General features: G+C 38.1%; 1 protein-coding gene across 2 annotated transcripts in view; it reads right to left on the minus strand.

Annotated features, from left to right (window-relative positions):
• Positions 1-8,466: 8,466 nt before the first annotated feature.
• LOC127574586 (solute carrier family 66 member 2) overlaps positions 8,467-20,879 on the minus strand; it is a 42,006-nt gene continuing 29,593 nt past the window's right edge. For both annotated transcript variants that reach the window (XM_052023704.1, XM_052023703.1), the window contains 2 exons: positions 15,977-16,193; positions 8,467-12,284 (listed from right to left, as the gene is read on the minus strand). In XM_052023704.1, the coding sequence (XP_051879664.1) occupies positions 12,077-12,284; positions 15,977-16,193 (425 nt within the window). In that variant the 3' untranslated portion in view covers positions 8,467-12,076. The remainder of the gene's footprint in view (positions 12,285-15,976; positions 16,194-20,879) is intronic.

Below are 20,879 nucleotides of genomic sequence, written 5' to 3' on the forward strand. Positions count from 1 at the left end.
GTGGTGGGCTGGGTGAGCACAATCTGGGTCAATAGCAGAGAAGACCAAGAGGTGGGCTATAGGGAGCACTGTAACGTGGAGTAAAGAGACACTGAAGGAAGTAACAACATAGTAATACAGCTTTTCCTTTCAATTGGGCAACTTCACTGTATGATGTGGTCAAGGTATGGCTGTGGTTTGGGGGGTTTTAAGATATTCAGAGAATCAAAGGGTATGGAGTTAGTGCAGGAAAGTGATGCTGAGGCGAAGTGATCTTATTGAATGATATAACAGTTGCAAGGGGATAAATGGTTTACTCCAGCTTTTGCTTCTTATATTCTTCTTCTGTTTAGAAGGAGTTTACTTAATCTCATCAGGAGATTAATCACCACACTCTTGGTAGCTTCCACTTTCTATTATCATTTGCGGTTTCTTTGTCAGCAAACACAGCTTTGTGTTTATCAAACCAATTTACATTTGTTTATGCCGTTCCAATCATCAAATAACATTGGGAGTTTGGTTGGTTAATTGGTCACAGGAAATTCCCCCTAGCATGTAGGCGAGCAGTTGAATCTGGGAGAGTTGATGTGATTGTGGGGCAAATAAAATTGGATTGACGTAAGTGGGTGCTTGATGGCCGATGCAAACTCAGTGGGCAGGAGGGCCTGTTTCCGTGCTGCATCACACTATGACTCTAATATTAGTAATGTATTGGGGGTTGCCAAGTCCATGGGGATTATACTATACAAAGCTTACTTACTGGGGAGTAAAACATACCATGAAGCTAAACAGCATTAATATCATTAATCACATCAGTAACAATACTGAAACTGAGCAATTAAATAAAAATCTAGCCAAAGCTATGACAGCTTGTAGGATATAGGTTCCAATTCCTTGCATGCTGTACACCATTTTCATGTCATGACCAACACTGTAGTGCCACACAGAATTTGATTTCTGTTGGCTGATGTCCAGTTGAGGGCCTGCTTTCCATCAGCCATCGTTTTAATAAACAACAGATGGGAAATTGCTCCAGAATGCCTCTGCTCTCTGACTTCTGTCATTTTGGAGACTTACTTGACTTCTGCTCTCTTTAGATTTCCAAAGGCTAAAAAGCTCACATATTGTACAACCCTGACTTTCAATGGAAATAAAACATTTCAATCCAACTTTTAGCATCTTGATTCATACTTGATAGTAAAATTCCTAAGCTTTATGCACCTCAGTTATTCTTACCCAGATTATTCACATTAGTATTGCATACAATTAACATACTGTATGTGCAAGAATAATTTAAATACAACAATGAGCAAATTTCAAATGGCACACTAATAAAAGTGTCTTTAAAGAATTGGAAATAAAACTTCAATTGCATGTGGAATCATTTCTTCTTTACATTAACAGGTTATGCAAGAGATTTTGGTTATGAAATTTAATGAAGCATCAAGCACAGCATAAGTGCGTGCCACATACCAAATCCTTTGCAGAAGCCAAATTTATCTGCAAGAGATCCTACCTAAAAAGACGTTATTTGATTTTAATAAAGAGTACAATTATATTTGATCTATCCCTAGCAAATGTAGTGAGAGGCAGTCATTTCGAGAGGTGTCTCATGACTATATACACAGCAACAGGTTACAAGGGAAATACAAAAACTTATTATGGTGTGTGAACAGTAAATCAGAGAATGTGCTCTTACCAGCCTCTGATGTCTTCCGGTTATTATTCTTTCCTTTTCTGCTCATTGCTTTAGTTTTCCCTCCTGTTCCTTGATCCATTTTTTTTTACACTTTTCAACCTTTTTCTTCCAGGTTGGAGATATTGGATGGTGTCAACTGAGAGGCAGAAAAAGGGCTATCAAGAGACATAGGTTGCCATTAGCAATGAGCATCCTCAGAGAAAATACAGCCTTCAGTGTCCACCTTCACCAAATCATTTAGGCTTCCTCAATTGCCATTTATAACCTTGCATTGATCTACTACAACTCTAACCACTATCCCTATCTCTAATCAATTCAACCCTTGTATTCATCTGCCACCACAGCTTTGCGCCACCACTCCTCTCTTCATCCACACTCCTGACTTCCACTTGCACCCCTTTACCTATGTGGGGGGAAAAAAAGGCCATAGAATCACCCTCCCTTTCTCATCCCTTCTCCTCCTCTCCAGGTAGTCAATCCATCTCTCTTAGCCCAAATCAAATTTCAATGGGAAACTTTGCCTAGCTAGCTCTCTCTGGATCTTGCTTTCCACCTCTCACAAGTATAGATGATTGGCATTGATTGATCCAAACAGGTGGGGAAGATCAATTGCCATTAAAATGCAATTGGCACTTTTGTTAAGAGAGTAACATTTCATGAAGAATGCAGCATTTCCTCCCTTCTCCACCACTCTGTTTCTCTCCTAGTTTCTTTCCCTTTCTCTCACTCCCTTTCCTTGTTAGAATCATAGAGAGATACATCCCTTTGGCCCACCAGGTTCATGCTGACCATCAAAGCACCCTTTTTATTCTTCCCACTTTCCTTCAGATTCCCCCACCCACACACACATTCTGCCACTCATCTACATACCAGGGCAATTTATAAGGGTCAATTACTGCACTGCACCACAGCACACCACACCTGTTCTAATGGTGCTAAACCTTATAGCACTGTTTGATCAGAATATTGCACTTGATTGTGACTCTGTGGCATCAAAGGAGGTCAGCTAATGTATTTTGCCAATCTTTTTCTCCCACTTTGCAAATTCACAGGAAGCAGACTTTCCAAGTGTAGAATCAAAACTTATTGTTTTTCTTCACATTTGCACACACTTAGCCTCTCCAAAAAAATGCTAGAACTTTTACATTACTGAAACTTTTGGAATTTGGCCGATAGCATTTCAAATTTCTTTAAAGAACATGCTGGGCAGAGAATGCTAGAGTTGCAAGTATCCCATCTGAAGGAATCCCCTGAATGTACTGGGCACTTTGAGAAATTAGATGCATATTGCAAGATACAGGCTCAGTGATCTGGGCAAAAATATCAATTAATATTTGTGCAAGGATAATGTAAATAGACAAATAAGCAAATTTCAAAGGAGCTTTATTGGTTGAAAACCTCAATGGAAAAACTTGAAGGAAAGCATTAAAAGAAATTAAATGCAACCCAATAATAACTGCAATCAAATTAGTTTGAAATCTACAAGTTTTTAAAATTTGTTTTCCACAATTATTTCTTTATATTTCAATTTATGAGAAAATAGTGACAGAAAATAATTTTCAGAACACATTAACAGCTGTCTAATGGGTAAAACGCAGTGCCACAGTGATATACGTGGTGAATAGCAAACATGGTGTGCTATTTTGAAAGTACCTACCATAGCACCACCCACAGGTGGAAGTTTTCAATTAAATGCATTAATCATATACTAGATTTAAAGTACCCTTAGATGACCCCCTTTAGCACACCAGGGTCATGATCAAGTGCAATATTCTGATCAAATGGTGTTATAGAGTTTAGTTTCACTGGAACAAAACCCATAAGAGATGGTGTGTGGGACAGAAACAAACAAACTGGGCCAGTGAGAAATAAATGGAGTGATGGAGCAGCGAAGAAATGGGGCAGTGAAAAGAGGAAGGGTAACGGGACAGCCAAATCCATAATGCTCCCAGACACTTCATCATGGGACTTTAGTCCATAGAGTGATGAGGGCAAGGTGGTAAGAAGGTGGGAAGTTTGACCTTGCAAAGTTAATCAATGATCAGCAAGGAAGGCATTTGCAAACTATCGATGCTTAATGAATAAAAGCAATGCTGGTGCATGCCTAATGACCATGTTACCTCTCTCATTGGCGTAAGGATTACATTCTTTATTTATTCATTTGACCACATTTTTACCATGCTCAATAAAACTCTGATAATCTGGTATGCTCAGGACTTTGATGGTGCTGGACTGGAAGATGTTCCAGACTCTTGGATGTTATTCTCATTAATACCCTAACATAGTTTTAATCCACTTTTATCAGATGTTATTCATAAAGCGTAACACACTTCTTGTTCAACCTAAATTTAAAGGGAACTGAGGCAACAGAGCCCTGCTGAGTTAAATGGGAGCATGGGAAACATCACCTGATGAGCTGGTTGCCAAACCATCAGGATGATGGATTATGAGCTTTACTGCACATAGAAATTATTTCTGCTAGATGTTGAGGTTTAGACTAGATAGCAGAGTCTAAAGATTACTGCAAGGGTTTACTGTAGTTAGAAACACTTCTACCTGCAGACAGTGTCAGAAATTTGGAACTCTTCTAGAGATGCAAAGCTTTATCCCCCACTTAAAATGAGTGGTAAACATTTTGAGGAGAAGCAATGAGATGAGGCAAGATAAGACTAAGTGGCACAATTTTAACAGGTAGGGAGGGGAAAGAGTAGATAGATAGATAGAAGACCTGGATGTTTTTGTTGTGCATGTACCTTTAAGTATGGCAGGATAGGTAGGAATACAGACTTTCCAGAATACATGGGATCTATGCTTCAGAAGTACAGAAGTAGGGATGTTTCATACTACGTGGGTTGGGCTTCAACTGGAGTTTTAGCTCCAACTCTGAACATATTGGCAAGAATGCAAAGGTCTTGGAGAGAGTACAGGAAATTACAAGAATGGTACCTAGAATGAAGAATTTTAGTCATGCATAAAAACTATGGAAAGTCAGATTGTTCTGCTTAGAGCAGAGGATTGCAAAATTATGGTGTGTCTCAAGATAACTGGCAAAATAAGGAGAAATGTTTATATTACAATCTACATTGCAAAGTCAGTAAGAGCAGTAAAAATAGAGCCAATAGAAACTTTCAAAAGGAGATTGGATAAATGTTTGCAGTAAAGTGGTTTTGCAGGAGAGTGGGACTAATTGGATCACTCTTTCAAAGCACTGCCTCCTATGCTGTATTCATGGTAGAACAATAATACCATCCATTCTGATGTCGCTAACTGGAATAGACAACATCAATGCAGGCAAGTAGATGGGGGAAACAAACTGATTAGGAATAAAGCAAAGAAACAAGTCACAACAAATGTGTATTGGAGTAAAATAACTTTTGAATAGTAGATCAAATCAAACATTTACCAGTTAAAGTGCTAAGTACAAGTTTTTAAAGAATGAATAAGCACTCTTCCTGTTCAGCTTACTCTGTGTTAGTTTTATTTAATTGGAGCATCACTATATTACAGGATTTAAGTAGCTTGATTTAATTTGATGTATAAACTGTAAATAGATGCATTTAAACCATAGCTGGAGAATGTAGTAATTAGTTTTGGATTGTCCAACTATAAACCTTAGCTTGCACTGTATTTAAATGAATTGCTATTTACTGTTAACTATTTGATGCTTAGATCTGGCAAATATAAAAATAGTTAACCAAATGTCTGCCTTCCTTTGTGCTACATCTGATTTTGATGCAGATTTGGGTTTCAGGTCATGTGTACACACAAGCAATCTCTTCCATTTCCAACAGATGAATTGATTCTAGCTACAAATATTTTAAGTAGGAAAAAAAATGCATTGATACAAACAGGAAAACATGCAATTGGCACATTTAACCCAATTCATGATCTCCTTACGTGGTGATTAAAAATCTGGGAAAATAGCTTCTGGTAATGCAACATTTGGAATCAGTGACAAGAGATTCATATCACAGATGTCTCATGTCAATTGGAATTTGTTAAGGATTAAGACAGCTTGGACAAGAGGAAAGCATTAAAGAGAACTTGGCCCTCCCTTGTACAATGAGGTTTTCCATAGCCAGATTGTGAGCAAGGGCCCCAAATATCACCAGATAAAGACTTGAAGTGGACTGTGATTTCTCATGTGAATTCCTTTGAAATTACACCAACTAACACTTGGTGAGACAGGGCTTAAATTCTAATTGACGTCTTCACAGTAAGTTGAACCTACAAAAAGGAAGTTAGGATCAGATGAACTTAATTTAACTTATTTAGAAATAATACTGGCACGCAAGCCCAAATCAGGTATTCATCTTGCTCATCTTAAGATGGCTTCTAATTGTTCTCCAGCATTTCTGAGTTAGTTCTCTCAGCTTCAGCCTTTTGTATCTATTAGGTATGACCGTGCCTTCAACCTTCCCATTTCCAAAGTGACCACTCCACCAGCCTTAAGTCATACCTCATAGTGATCTTGGATGCCTGTGAACTATGTCTGGAATGTTATGGTGGGGATGCTCTCTTTTTATTGCCTAGATGGGTAACAAATGAGCCATTTACAGTTCAAAAACACAGTAAAATAGCTGCTTGTTAGCATTTTAACTACACAGTGTCTTCAATTTTCTTTGTATTTAAACTAGTCTGGATATTTGTTAAGACACAGCTCCTAAGACCTTTATGCTGGAAGATGATCAAAAGCTCCCAGAGCACTGGAAAATACACCAAATAACAAGCATAACCCTTCATTTAAGGGTGTGTGGCAAATTGATCTGTAGGAATCTGGACATTAAATGGCGAGAGAGGCAAACAGATATATGCATGGAATTAACTCAAGAAGAAGCTGGAGGAATAGGCAGATGGGTAATGGAGCAAGTGCCCTTTGGAGTTTTATGGATTGAGGGCAAGTTATGTCACACCTTCCCAAAATACAACAGTTTAAGCATGGCAAGTATCTTTTTTAAATGTTGGCTTTTTGGGCACTGATTATAATGAAGAATTCTAAAACAGCTTCATGGTTGGTTTCTGGAGGAATCAAAGTGAATTATTTTAAGACATAAATTTTATTTCACTGGAGGCCCAGTTGTAAAAGATCGACAAAGCTTCCAACAGGTTTTGGCTCTTCATGATTTAATATGTACATATGAAGTACATATTAAATGTGAAGATGGATTCTGCTTCCACCGCCCTTTCTGGCAGCAGGTTCCAGATCCCTACAACCCTGTGCATGAAAAAATATCCCCCCTTATCCTCTCTAATCCTTCTATCAATTACTTTCAATCTATGTTCCCTGGTTTCTGACACCTCGAAGGGAACTGGGCCTTTCCTGTTTTTCTCTACCTAGACCATCAGTTAAATCTCCCCTCAGCCTCCTCTGTTCCAAAGAAAATCCTAATCCAATCGTTCCTCATAATTTACCTCCCCTGTAACATGTCGACTGAATCAATATTTCTTAATAGATGTAACCTCAGATTACTCACCTTTTTTTTTAGCACTTATTCCAAGTCAAGCTTTACAAGTTGCTTCAAGCCATTGTGCAATTTCCCCCCAGGCTTCATGTGTAATTGTACTGTATGTGTAATATTAATATAATAAATGTAAACATGTATACAATTAGTGCAACAGTAATTGGAAATTCAAGATGCTCATGGAACCTTCACTCCAACAACACAAAATGCTGGAGGAACGCAGCAGGTCAGGCAGCATCTATGGAGGGAAATGGACTGAAACATTGGCTGACCATTTCCCTCCACAGGTGCTGCCTGATCTGCCAGGTTAAATTAAGTTTCAAGCAGATATTTTTCAAAATAAAAAGCAAATAACTTGCATTAATTATTTTAACTGAACAAACTGACAATGATCCAGTTGGCATCTAGTCCCAGCTTTTAACTTCTTAAATCCAAGCAACTTCAATCAAGTACAAGGACAAGGGCTTGCCTTTGGAGATTTTTAAAAATGCGTGCCCCCCTCAAAAAAAAACAACCTCCAAGGATTAAATTTGCAGATTTGTAATCAGAATGGAATTTAAGATTTCAATGCAGCCAGTGTCAAAAAGGCTTGGCAATTTAATGAATTAACTTCATGTTGCTCTGTGAAAATCAAATGTGAAATCATCTTTTAAACAAACAGAATTTCTTTGAAAAATGAAAAAAATTAGTTCCAAAATATTTAGGCCCACATTTGGCACACACAAACAACAACTGCAGGTCAAAGTTTGGAAAGACAGAAGTTGCTCGGTAGCAAAAGTATGTATGTAGATCTGGGCATTTTCAAAACATTAATCAAGATTGTACAATAAATCTCTAATTATTTATTCAAAAGAATTGTTACATTTTAGGTTTGAGACAGAGCTCTGATTAGATGTGTAGATTTATTTTGGGAAAAAGTAAATCAGGACAGGTCTTGCTAAAAGTTAATGTACAAATTAGCACATTTTTCTGCTAAGCATGTGGCTGAAAGTTCCTAATGACATCTTCAAAAAAAAAATCACATTTCCATCACAGAACATATCCATGAAACTGTGCCACCATTAATCATCAAAATCTATGGATCACAGACAAAAGCATCGTCTGTAAGGTATGCTGTCTGATAGAAAAACAAAAGGAACAAGTATTTCAATGTTCAATGCACCAAATCCATTGCACAGAATCACTTTAGCCAATATGAAAATTGACAGCAATACATTTCTTATTATTTGTACACGTGTTTCTTACATAACCAATTATAATATTAGAAATGTGTGTTCTAATCTATGATTTAATGGGATGGAAATAAATACATTCACAAGATTCCACTCTCAGTTCCAAATACTTTTATTTAGGTTTTAGTTTAATACGTGATTACAAAGAGTAGGCTAATGAATGCACTTCAAATTTTATCACATTTTCTTGTTTCCTTTAGCAGCCTTATAACATATTCATAAGCGGTAAAACACCTAAGTATAATGTTGAGTGGCTGCACAGGCTTAAGTCTGAGTGAAGGCTGGTTGTATTGTGCAAAATTCTTGTGCCAGTTTAGTGCTTTCACCTGTTTTCTTTTGGCAATGAACAAGTCTTTTACTTTTTTGGTAGATTTGACACAATACAAAGATGCTAATTATTCAAATGCTTAAAAACATAAAAGCTAAATAAAATTATGTAAACCTACTCAATGTAATTTATATTAAAAAATTGGTAAAACAGTTTAAACATTTCATGGCCAGTCAAGAAGTGCATGTCCCATAGTAAATACTTTGATACCATTAAGCAGAACACCAAATAGGAAAGACAATATTCTGTAAACATAATTAAGATTATTGCACCCAATATTAGGAATCAAGATTAGGAATACCTCTATCTCCTGATGTGCATTAGTAATGGTATTTTATATTCTAGGAACAGGGATGGAGGTCTTGGGATTCCCAAACTCAAGGTACGAATCCCACTGTCCATAATTAATAAATAAAGGTTCTAAGCAAGCTAATGATAGGATGGTGAGACTTTCCTTCAGTTTGCAGGAATTGACACTAAAGTTATAGAAATTTAACTTGTCTAAAAGCTAGTATTTATAATTGATGATGTCAGACAAGATCAACCTCATTTTTGGCTTGCTCATTGAGAGCAGTAGGCTGTGTGTTGTACTGCTGCCTCCTCATGGCTACAAACTGTGTAAACAATTGGAATAGGCCTGTGTAAGCCTTAACATGGTGACCGTGTGCTTAGCAAATCTTGACTGCAGAGTTTGGGTGATAAAGGTTTGCAAGGTTTACTCAGAACACCACTGTGAAAGACTGCGCAACCTGGCTTCAGCAGAATAAATGACGTCACTCTTACTAAATCTCAAGTGCAGCTAATACATGCACAAATGTAGAATTATTATTGATTTTGAAAAGTATTTTCTTAAGAAAATATTTTAGAAAATTTAAATGATAAGGTGGAAAGGCCAGTATTTAGCAGCCCCCTAATTTTTGAATACACATGCGGCTGTCTGAACGCAGAAGCACAGACAGCTTGGCTTAAAATGTTCCTCTTTACATTTCATTTGTAAGGTCACTTAGGCCCAAAGCAAACTATGACAACCAGCTATGGGTCAGAAAGACCAAACCTGTTGTAGAACAAATGTCATCCAGTGACAAAAGTTTTAGTGGAAATTTAGTGAATAGCTCCTGAGCAAAATCGAGAGAGTGATGGCTGACAATCTTTTTGGTACGACCATCGGGGAGGAGGTACAGGAACCTGAAGACCCCCCACTCAACAATTCAGAAACAGCTTCTTCCCCTCCTCTATCCACAAAACCATGAACACTACCTTGTTATTCCTTTTTTTGCACTATTTGTAATTTATGGTGATTTTATGTCTTCGCGAAACAACAAATTTCACATCATCTTAGTGATAATAAATCTGATTCTGAAATTATAAAGAACCTTTCAAGGTACAACTCTCATTTGTTCTGTGCATAGCCTAAGGTAGGTCACCCAATGGAGTAGTTCCGTAACAGCTTTACTCAACCTATTTACACATCTTGGTGAAATTTCTTCCAGCCATTGTAAATTAGCTGGTGACAGTTTAAATTCAGTCTGCAAAAATACAATTTCACAGATTGCTGGAATCCTGTGAATGCAGAACAATTAACTGTAATACAATTATTCACACAAAAACTGATTCAGATTAACACATAATGATCAGAACCCCATTCAACAGTTTAAGTGAATGAAAGGAGGTTGGTTAAATGCTTATTAAAAACACAGGATTGTAATATCACATTTCCACTCAAACGCTGAGGAGTGGGTATTCATTGGTACCAAGTCCTCATTCAAAGTATTCAGGAAAGAAGATCGATTTAATTCAGCAATCAGTGTGATCATACTGACCTTTCTTTGTAGGAAAAGGATTAGATTATTCAACTACATTCAGACTGGTAAAACCTTGCCTGTGGCTCAGATGGCTGTTTCAGAGTGCTGAGTGAGAAGACTACCCTTGTAATTCCCACACAGTCTAATTGGGATGAAGAACTACCATGGGGTGGGGAAAGCAAATGATGGTACCAGGAGGTTCCCCAAATGGGAAAATAAAGAAAATAATGTAACACATGGACTGAGTCATTTGGAATGAAGAACGGCACAGGAAGCACCAACTGGACATGCATCCAAAATGGATTATAGTTGAGTTTCATATATATAAATGCTTTCCTGAAACAGTGTTATTTACTTAAACAGATCCTCTGTAAAATGTAGGCAGACTTAAGTGCCGATGCGAACACCAAGAGGTGGGGCAGATGAGAAGCAAACTAGGTCATCTGTGTTTAAGAATGATCACTACACTACTACACAAAATTAATGTGTGAACATAATATGCCAATAAATCTAAAAGGGAAAATAGAGTCAGCATTATTGAGTGCATTGAAAGAGTAAATGTATTTTGTTAAAAGCAATTCTCACTTCCATTACCATTTTTATCAAAATGAAAAGTGATCATAATTAACTTTATTTCATTGCTGAGTATATCTGTACAATATTTTTTGTGCTTTTTCTTCTTCTTCTCCTGTGATCTCCTATCATTCATGTCTGAGCAAATATCTTAGCTGCCCCAGTCTTTAGCCAATGTTGTTCCAAAGCTGTTCTAAGAGGCCCTCAGACTTCACCCTGGATAAGCACCTGGTGTGATCTGTTGTGGGGGGGGGGGGGGATCCCAAGCACAAAATTAATGTGCAACCTTTCTCTTTCACTCCACAGAGTGCCCAGTTCCAATGGACAATATCACTGTAGCATCCAATCATAATCAAATGAAATTGGCTCCCAGTTCTCCACAATACCTCTGGAGGGTACATATGATTTTTGTGGGTCCAGTTTTAACTAGTTACTGATAAATTAACTCAGATCACATGGACATAACAAGTGTGAATGTGACTTCAGTGCCTTCCCACTATCACAGAGATTTCTTTTACGTGTGTCTCCTTTTGGCTGTTTAAGAAGAAAGTGGAAATGGTGGTCACATTAAAAGAAAATGTGAAAATGAATCAAAAGATTTATTTTTAAAAGTGGGTCCTTAATGCAAGACTCTCTTTGGATGTATGCAAAAGATTTAACAAAAACTGGTTCTCAGAAGATCACAATACTATCACAAAGTAAGACATACAAAACACCATTGGAAAAAAGCCCCAGAAAATGAAAATGTTCCAGAAACAGTTCATATGGTAAGGCATTTAGGTAAACTGATCTAAAGACAATGGTTGAATTAAGCATAATAGAATATATAAATAATCAAAGACATTCCGACAATAGTTTAACCATGTAAACCTCTTTACTTGAAAGCAACTTTGATATTCTTCCAGAATCCTGAGAACCAATATTAAGTTATTGACACTGGTTCAATTTGCCACCCTTTCCAAGATTTGATCATTTGGTGCTCCTGTTGAATGGCATTGCAATTAAAGTGCCTTGGTGCTTGTGGAAGGGACAGTGTGAGAAGATGGTTTCTGAGGGTAACGGTCGTAGTAGTAAGCTTGAAAGAGAATAGTAATATCGACACAAACTTGGAGCAATCCACATATCCAGAACTGGAAAGGTGCCTGGTTCAGAATGAAGTAAGCAGTCTTGAAAGTGTCGCCGCTCGCCCACATCAACACCATTGTGATACTTTATGGGGAGAAAAAACACTGAAAATTAGTTATCCTTTGCTTACTAGACTTGGGTAGACTCAAATGTATCCAGGATAACAAACTGTATTGCTGTAAAATATACACACTACCTAGCTGATTGATTAGTCTCTACCTGATGTTTGTACTGCTGTAGAGCTCCACAAAAGAAATTAGCATTTGCATTTACTAGCCCCTTCACTCAACTGACATTGACTAATTGAGTTCTGCTTAATACTTCAGAAGAATAAGAGTTTGGTAGATCAAAGTATCTGCCGTAGCAATCTTGTCATTGGTTCAAGTGCCTTCCAGCACAAAAGATCACACAAAATGTTCACATTCCTGTGTAGGGAACTTTTTACGGATGAGATATTAAAGCAAGATACTGCCTACCCTCAGGTGGATCGAAAAGACACTAAGGCCATATTTTGAAGAGGAGCAGGGGAGCCATTTCCAATCCTTCAACTAAGGTTGCAAAAAGCAAACAGTCAGGTCCTTATCTTGGTGATTGTGGGAGCTTGCTGTGCACAAATTTGCTGTTGCATTTTCCACATTACAATAAACAGTTTGTTGGCAGAAAAATGCTTAGGGGAGTGAAAGACACTAAATAAATGTACATTTTTCCCCCTCAGCAAACTAAGATAGGAACCATTTCACATTTGCATCCTCCTGCCTCAGCCCAAATCTTATCTCAGCATTGTCTTTCACATCTCTTAGAATTTTTGACTGAAGGCATCAAAAACAGCAGCAGCTTACAGGTGGAACTATACATGATTTTGCTCTCAAACAGAAGGATGAAAAGCAACTGATGATAAGATTGAGGTATAATCATGAACAAAAAAAAATCAAGCAATGGCAGTGGCTTTAAAGAAAAATGACAAATGGAAAGACTGCAAACCTATCTAAGTGAATAGATTTTATTCATGGCAACATCATTTTTTAAAAAAATGATGCCGAGTTTCTTTTGGCAGAGAATAATAATTATGACTTGAAGATTCAACTGACTTGACAGTTTGGATTATTTTGCTCATCTCTTCAGCCAAATGCCAATCACTTGAATTTAAAAACAATTTTGAAGTTTTTTTTCCGCTGTGAAAAATAAAGACAGCTCCATAAAGTTCCATGTTTGCAATCCATCTTGATCTTTTTGATTCTTAGCTCATTGTCATTTTTAAACATCTCCTGGTTGACAAGCTGACAAATCTAGAGGGGCTCCTCCAATTGTTCTGACTAGTGAGAGTGGAGGATTTGCCCCTTCCAATACATTTACACCATAAAATAAGCCTAATGAGCAATATCCAGCACTTCCCCATAGTTACCCCCACCATCTGGGCCATGCCCTCTTCTCGATGCTGCCATCAGGCAGGAGGTACAGGAGGCTGAAGCCCCACACCTCAAGGTTCAACAACAGCTTCTTCCCCACTGCCACCAGGTTTTTGAACCGAACTGAAAATGCTAAAAATACCTCGGGCTATATTTCTTTTTCTCTCTCTCAGTTTGTACTAATGCCATTATGTTTATTTTGTCCCGCAAGTTATGTATAATTTATGTTAATTTAACTTTATGTTAATTTTGTTTGTCATGTTTGCAATGTACTGTGCTACTGCAGCAAAAAGCTCATTTTCATGACATTTATACCTTGGGTATGTATGCCTATGAAAATAAATTTGAACTTGAACGCCTTCCCCTCTTGACATACTTCCTCATTTACTGTTTTTAATATTGAAAGAATAGCCATCTGGAGAACAATAATCACTTTTGAAGGCAGATCCTCAAGAAAGAAAAACTAGACTTTTTGAACTGGGAAAGGTGCAGATTCGGAGTAAGACCAGAGCTTAATATTTAGAGTAAGATAAGTTGCATAGACATTGTCTGCAATTCTTTGTGTTTACAGAGTTGAGGAGTAATTTCATTGAAAATGTTATGGGGATCTGATACGAAATGTTATCCTGATAGAGGGGCTGAAGGACAGGCAAGTGAGCAAGAGGATGCAATGGGCAGAAAATGAGCACAATGAGAATACAAGTGGATGAGACAAATTCTGTGGCTTTACACATAGCCACAATTGTTGCTTGCATTCGAAAGTTGCAAATGTCAGGTGATCTGAAGTAGTTTAGAAGAATAAAGTTTTGTTTTTTTAAAAATGCTCCACTGCTTTTTCATATTTACAAAGGATTCTGAATGATGAACCAATGGCTGACTCAATACCTGTCACTGAGGTCCCAGACTAAAGCTACATTAATGACTCTGCCACATTTAGTGGTGAGCAACCCCTGAAACACTATTTTAAATTGACATGCAACTCAAGTGAAGTGTATCAATTTGACAGTTCTAGGATAGAAAAATGCATTAACTGCTGCATATGCTGGCTCTATGGAGTTTGTTCATTCATGAGCTAATACTTGTCTTCTGGTTTAGGTTCCAAACTGCAGCCCGACAACCACACAAAAGAAATGAGACAACAGCTTGGCAGCACATCGAGCAGCAAGCCAGGGTATAATAGCAAAAATCCTGTTTTGCTCTCAGGTCCTTGCTAATTTATTTAAATAACAAAGCAGATAAAAACACAGCCTAATTCAAAGGATGAATGAGGACTGTTTATGAAGTCATTATTGACATTGTACTCAGGGAGCATATCTAATACAAGTAGTTTCAAAATAGAATCAAAGCCATAGATTTGATTGACTTTGAACCTGATTTACATTTCACACATTTATAATTGTTGCAGACCAGAACAGCCTTAACGGATGCTAAACTTGTTCCACAAATGCACTATTGGAGAACTAATCAGTTCTGCTTAGAGCATCTCAAGAAAGAGCTGAGAGGAAAACAAGACAAATAAAAACAATTATAATTTCAGAAAGAGGTTAACACTTAAGAGGTTACCTTACTGAAGTAGTTTTTTCTCATGTGTAGAAAAGCTGACAGGACTTTGAAATGGGAGAAAAGTAGGACAAGAGAATGTAGATGGAAATGAGTAAGTAGTATATTTAGGGGAATAAATTGGAAAAGTCTGAGAGCCGGAAGAGTAGAGTGAAAAAAGGATGTACAAGCTTTGGCTGAATGCTAAAAGGGCACCATATTAATAGACAAGTTTCAAAAGATCAGATTATTCATTCATGGTTCCAACTTTGTATACTTAAAACAAAACGATTGACTTGGGTAAGGTCAATGAGTGATCTTTCAAAAATAGGAAGATGTTTTGGGGGAATCCAACCACTTGATTTATTAGCAGCCTTAATGTGAAGGCAGTACACTGCTGTATTACTAATTACAACTTTAAAGTTGATTCAGTATATTGGTAGAACTCTAATGTTTGCCTTCCAAAATATTCAAACTCGAGTCCAGGGGCAAAGCCAAAAAACGTAAGCTGACATTTCAGTGTAGTACTGAGTGCTACAACATTAGAGATGAAATCTTCCAGCTGTGGTGTTAAATCAAGGCTCCACAAGTTCAGGAAGATGCAAAAGACCAGAGAATTCTTCTTGTGGCTTCACCAACATTTGCCTATCCACTATCACCAGCTTCAACTGTCTTTCCTTACCATCTGTAGGGCCTTGCTAAGCAGGAATTGGCTAAAGCTTTAACCCAATGTGATTATGCTTCAAAAGGTAATAGACAGGCAAAACATACAATAAATAGAAGTTTGTTCTTTTCACAAAAACATTATCAGTATTGCATAGGCCTTCTTACCTCATTCCTTCTGTGGATTTGTTCTCATAGTTGCGATACAACTGTGGTGTGCCCAGCATGGCTTCAGTAAAGACAGCGAAGAAACCAAGCATTTCCACAAAGAGTGAAGAGTCAATAAGGAGGTAGGTTATATATGCAGCAACAACAGTGAAAGCCAATACACACTGGATATAATCAATAAATCTGCTCCACAGCCAGAAGTATTGTAGATCAAAGTCTAAAGCAGAAACAAAATGTTAAGAAAAGTTCCAGGCAAATTTCTAGGGTTTTATTAGTCCTAGATTATATCACGATGAATTAAACATTATAACACATGTCACATTCAATTGTTATATGAGAAAGTAAAAATAAAGATTTAAACCGTACATCCTAATATATTCATTTTTCTGCTTAATGGAATGCATTATCTATGCAACAATGACAAATGTTCTCCTATTTCCATTTTCATGTCTCTCCTTTTAATCACAGTACACAGGAGAGTAAAAATTCTATCTGTATTGCTAGTTTCTTTGAAAGAATTTCAGTTACAAATCCTGGTGCCACCAGACTTCTACTATACAAGAGTTCTTAATCTGACACTGAATTTGCACTCTCAACCAGAGATTACTACTGTACAATACCAGTAATGTTGGAACAAAATGATAAAACACTTCATAGAAGTGCAAATCGGCATTCATTAGTGCCAAACCAAAGGAGATGTTAAAAAAGTTGACAGAGTTAAAAGTTAAAAACCTTAACCAAGTAGGCAGGTTTTAAGAAGGGTTGAAGGATAGAAGTTTGGAGAGTGGCAAGGTTTAGGGAGAAATTCAAAGGTTAGAATCTAAACAGCTGAATGTAAAACAGCGAATGACAGGTGAAGATTGGAGATGCACAGAAAGCTATTTCGGGAAGACAGAAAGTTTTTAAAAAGGGGTTTAAACATGGAAAAGGTTATAGATATGGGGAGCCTCTGCAATCTTAGGTTTTTAAACAGAGTTTGAGAATTTTAGATCTGAGGGAACTAAGGTAAATCAGCGAATACAGTGGTGGTGGGGGAGCCAAAACTGGTGCAAGCAGATGAACTTTAGACTTTTGCACGAAGTGAAATGAGGAACAAAATTCAGCTTCTTATGTCTGCCCTCTGTTCTAATAGATCTGTACATTTGCTTCGGAGTAATGATCTTTTGGTGATGCTCCTCATGCAAGAATACACATCAGAATGTAGTTCTATATCTATCCCCAAGATACCTTTAACATCTTAAATGACTCAGCTACATCACCTCATCCCCTTCAAAATTCAGGAAAATGCAGACAAAGTTCATGAAACTTTTTAATAATCGATCCCACGTCCATAACCTTTTCAATACTCAAACCCCTTAAAAACGTGTTCTCGCAGAAACAGCTTTCTGTGCATCTCCATCCTAACTATACTATATTGTTCGGTAGATGCCAGGATTTGCAATATGGAAAATTGCTCAGTGTGTCTCAGCCACAAAACCCAGGGCAAATCCAATCTGGTTAATTATTGCCCAATCATTCTGCCCTTAATCAGCAACAAAGCTATCAAAGGTGATGTGAACTGTGCTATCAAATGGCAGCTATGGAGGACTCCCCCAAATTTGCTCGTTAAAGGCCTAGTCAGAGCCTTCATCCGAACACTGACCAAAGAGTTGAATTCCAGAGCCGAGGTGAGATTGACTGCTCCTGACAGGAAGATAATGTTACGAACTGGGTTACTATTGGTGAATGTCCCTTTAAGATAGAGCATAGTGTGTGTGTTGGCGTGCTTATGTCAACAGAAGATAAAGGACGTAATGACATTTTTGAAGGAGTCAGTCTGAAGGAGAGGGAGAGGGAGAGGGAGAGGCCTGCTAGTCTCTATTGATGGATGAGAAACAATAACTGTGTCTGTCACTACAATCGTATGGATTTTTGGAGTAATCCAGTGGAGTCCATTTTGTCGTTAACCTGTAGAGGGAAACAGGTATTTGCGTGGACGGCCACGATTCGAGTGCCTTTCGGGATGAGGAAGATGTGGTGGAGTGGTCACTGCTGAGTAGACATTGGGGTGTCGTTTGGGTTCCATCGTGGAACATTTGGATTTCGTAATTACTCTCTATTTTCTCTCTACATCTATGTTTTGTCTTCAGTCAACGGTGGTTGTGGAAGAAGCCTTTGCTCACGTTTCACCTTATAGCTTGCTGAACTGAACTTTAAGAACCATTCCTGGACTTGGAGTTTGGGAATTTGCCACACACACACTACGAGTTTAGTTTTTGGGGTTAATGTTTAAGATCTAACATTTTTACTTCTAACATTCTCACATTTTTACTTTTATTTTTCTTATTATCATAAGTAGTTATTAATAAAGTAGTTTTTAAACACTTATACATGACTCAGAGTGTTTCTTTTGTTGCTGGTACGTAACAATAATATTTGACCTAAAGTAGCATCAAGGAATCTTGATGAAACTGATGCCAATGGGCATCAAGGGGAAAACATTCCAATGCTCACACAGGATAATGGCAGTGGCTGTTGGAAGTCAATCATTCCAGCTCTGGGACATTGCTGTAGGAGTTCCAAGCAATGAGAATCTCAGGTGAGAAAATCTAGCCATCTAACCTTGACATTCAGTTCCATTACCAGTGTTGAGTACCACTGGATGCGGAAGGGGGGGTGGGGGAGGAGGGAAAAGAGAGAGGAGAAGGGAACTGTCCTCACTAAGTAGAATCTCAACTGGACCAGTTGCATAATTATAGTGCATACAAGAAAAGGTCAAAAGGACAGTGTTGTTCAGTAACCAACTCACTTTATAAAACCCCACCTTTCCACCATCTACAAGGCACAGGTCAGGCGTGTGGTGGCATGTTCTTCACATTCCTGAATAAACCCAGCACCAACACTCAATAAAGCTCATCACCATACAGAAAAAAAAGTCTGCCTGATGGGCATCCCATCCACTACCCTAAACATTCCAGCCCTTTGGTACCATCTACAAAATAAACTTGACCTCTACCATCAATGACAGGAGCAGCAGGCACACAGAAACCATTTGCAGGTCACCCTATGTCATAAACCACCTCAACCTTGGAAACACACTGTTGTTCTTTCATCAATGGATCCAAATCCTGGAACCCCTACCCAAAAGCACTGGGGGAATCACCTTTACCAGGTTCAAGATGGGACCTCATCATCACCTTCTCAAGAATGTTGGGGTTGGGCAATACAATATGACCTTATGAACAAAGGCCATATCCCTAAAAAAGAATTATAAAAAATCCTCCATAGCCAAAACACCTCTCTTGAAACTTGGCACATTGAATGGAACACAGATGGGATCTGACCAAGATTGACAAATATAGCAACATTCTCATTATTATACTTCAACCTTCCCAAGTTAAATGGTTAAGATTCCCTTAGCTTTTTGGATCAGTTTTTGTATCTGTGCCGAAGTTTGTGATTGGCACAATGCACAAAAGCATTGTACTTGGCCTATGTAAGGAAACCAGACTTACTTGCTCCATTGTTGTTGAGGCCAACATGTGGATCCTCATGTGGATCTCTTAAGATTTTTTGCTTGCCCCTCATGGGCGCACACCTAACAAAATGCACACCCCATTGTGAACATCTTTCAGGCTTGCTACCAGACCCAAGGACGATTTTATCTTCAATGGCCCGACATCATAGAGTCATAAAGTTATACATCATGGAAAAAGGCCCTTCGGACCAACTCATCCATGCTAGCCAAGGTACCTATCCAACCTAGTCCCATTTGCCTGCAATTGACCCATATCCCTCTCAACCTTTTTTATCCATGTACTGTCTAAATGTCTTTTAAACATTGCAATTGTACCTGCCTCTACAGCTTCCTCTGGGAGCTCATTCCATGTACCCAACAACCTGTGTACATCCTACCTGGTCATATCCCTGATCCCATGTTCCTTCACTAATACTCAGATGTAGCCCTCACTGTCTTAATCCCAACAAGGTCTGAACTTCCCTAGTTGCTCACGTTGCTAATTTTAATCGCACATGATCCCTTCATGTGCAATACAATGATGCTGTGAGGTGAGGAAGGGTTTGCACATAACACACACTAGACCTTATTGGTATTGGTTTATTATTGTCACTTGTACCGAGGTACAGTGAAAAACTTGTCTTACAAACCGATCTTACAGGTCAATTCATTACACAGTGCAGTTACATTAAGTTAGTACAGAGTGCATTGATATAGTACGGGTAAAAAAAACAATAACAGTACAGAGTAAAGTGTCACAGCTACAGAGAAAGTGCAGTGCAATAAGGTGCAAGGTCACAACAAGGTAGATCGTGAGGTCATAGGTCATAGTCCATCTCATTGTATAAGGGAACTGTTCAATAGTCTTAGTCTTGCCAGTTCACTGTGTCTTCGTTGTCTGATCCAAAGTTGATGACCCACCCCCCCCCCACCCCCATGGTGAATTATGAATGGCGTTGCTTTGCCTATCCCCAATTTTTAACTTCCCACTCCATCTACACAACTTATTGCAACCAATTTAAAGAAATATAATAAATTTTATTGGAAATGTCTCCCCAAATGATGTTGATTTCTTTTTCACTCTGCAAATGGTATAGTGTGTACAAGCGACTTGCTGCCCTGATGTTTGAGGACATTGCCAAAAATCAGATACATGTTCATACCCACAACCTCAATGCTAAACAGCCACCTCACCAGGAAGGAAGGAAGCAGAATCAGATAAACAGAATCAGACACTTAGCCACAGGGAAGTGAAAACAGCTCTTAAAAGAAAAAAATCCTTGAAACATTAAACCCTTTTCAAACCTTTAAAGTAACAATGGTAGTTTATGTCTGGGTTTATTTTTTTCCCTGCTTAAACAACAAACTGAGTCTAAACAGATTTACTAACAATACTTCAGGATATTT

The sequence above is a fragment of the Pristis pectinata genome, chromosome 9 (genome assembly GCF_009764475.1).
Source record: "Pristis pectinata isolate sPriPec2 chromosome 9, sPriPec2.1.pri, whole genome shotgun sequence".
NCBI lineage: Eukaryota > Metazoa > Chordata > Chondrichthyes > Rhinopristiformes > Pristidae > Pristis > Pristis pectinata.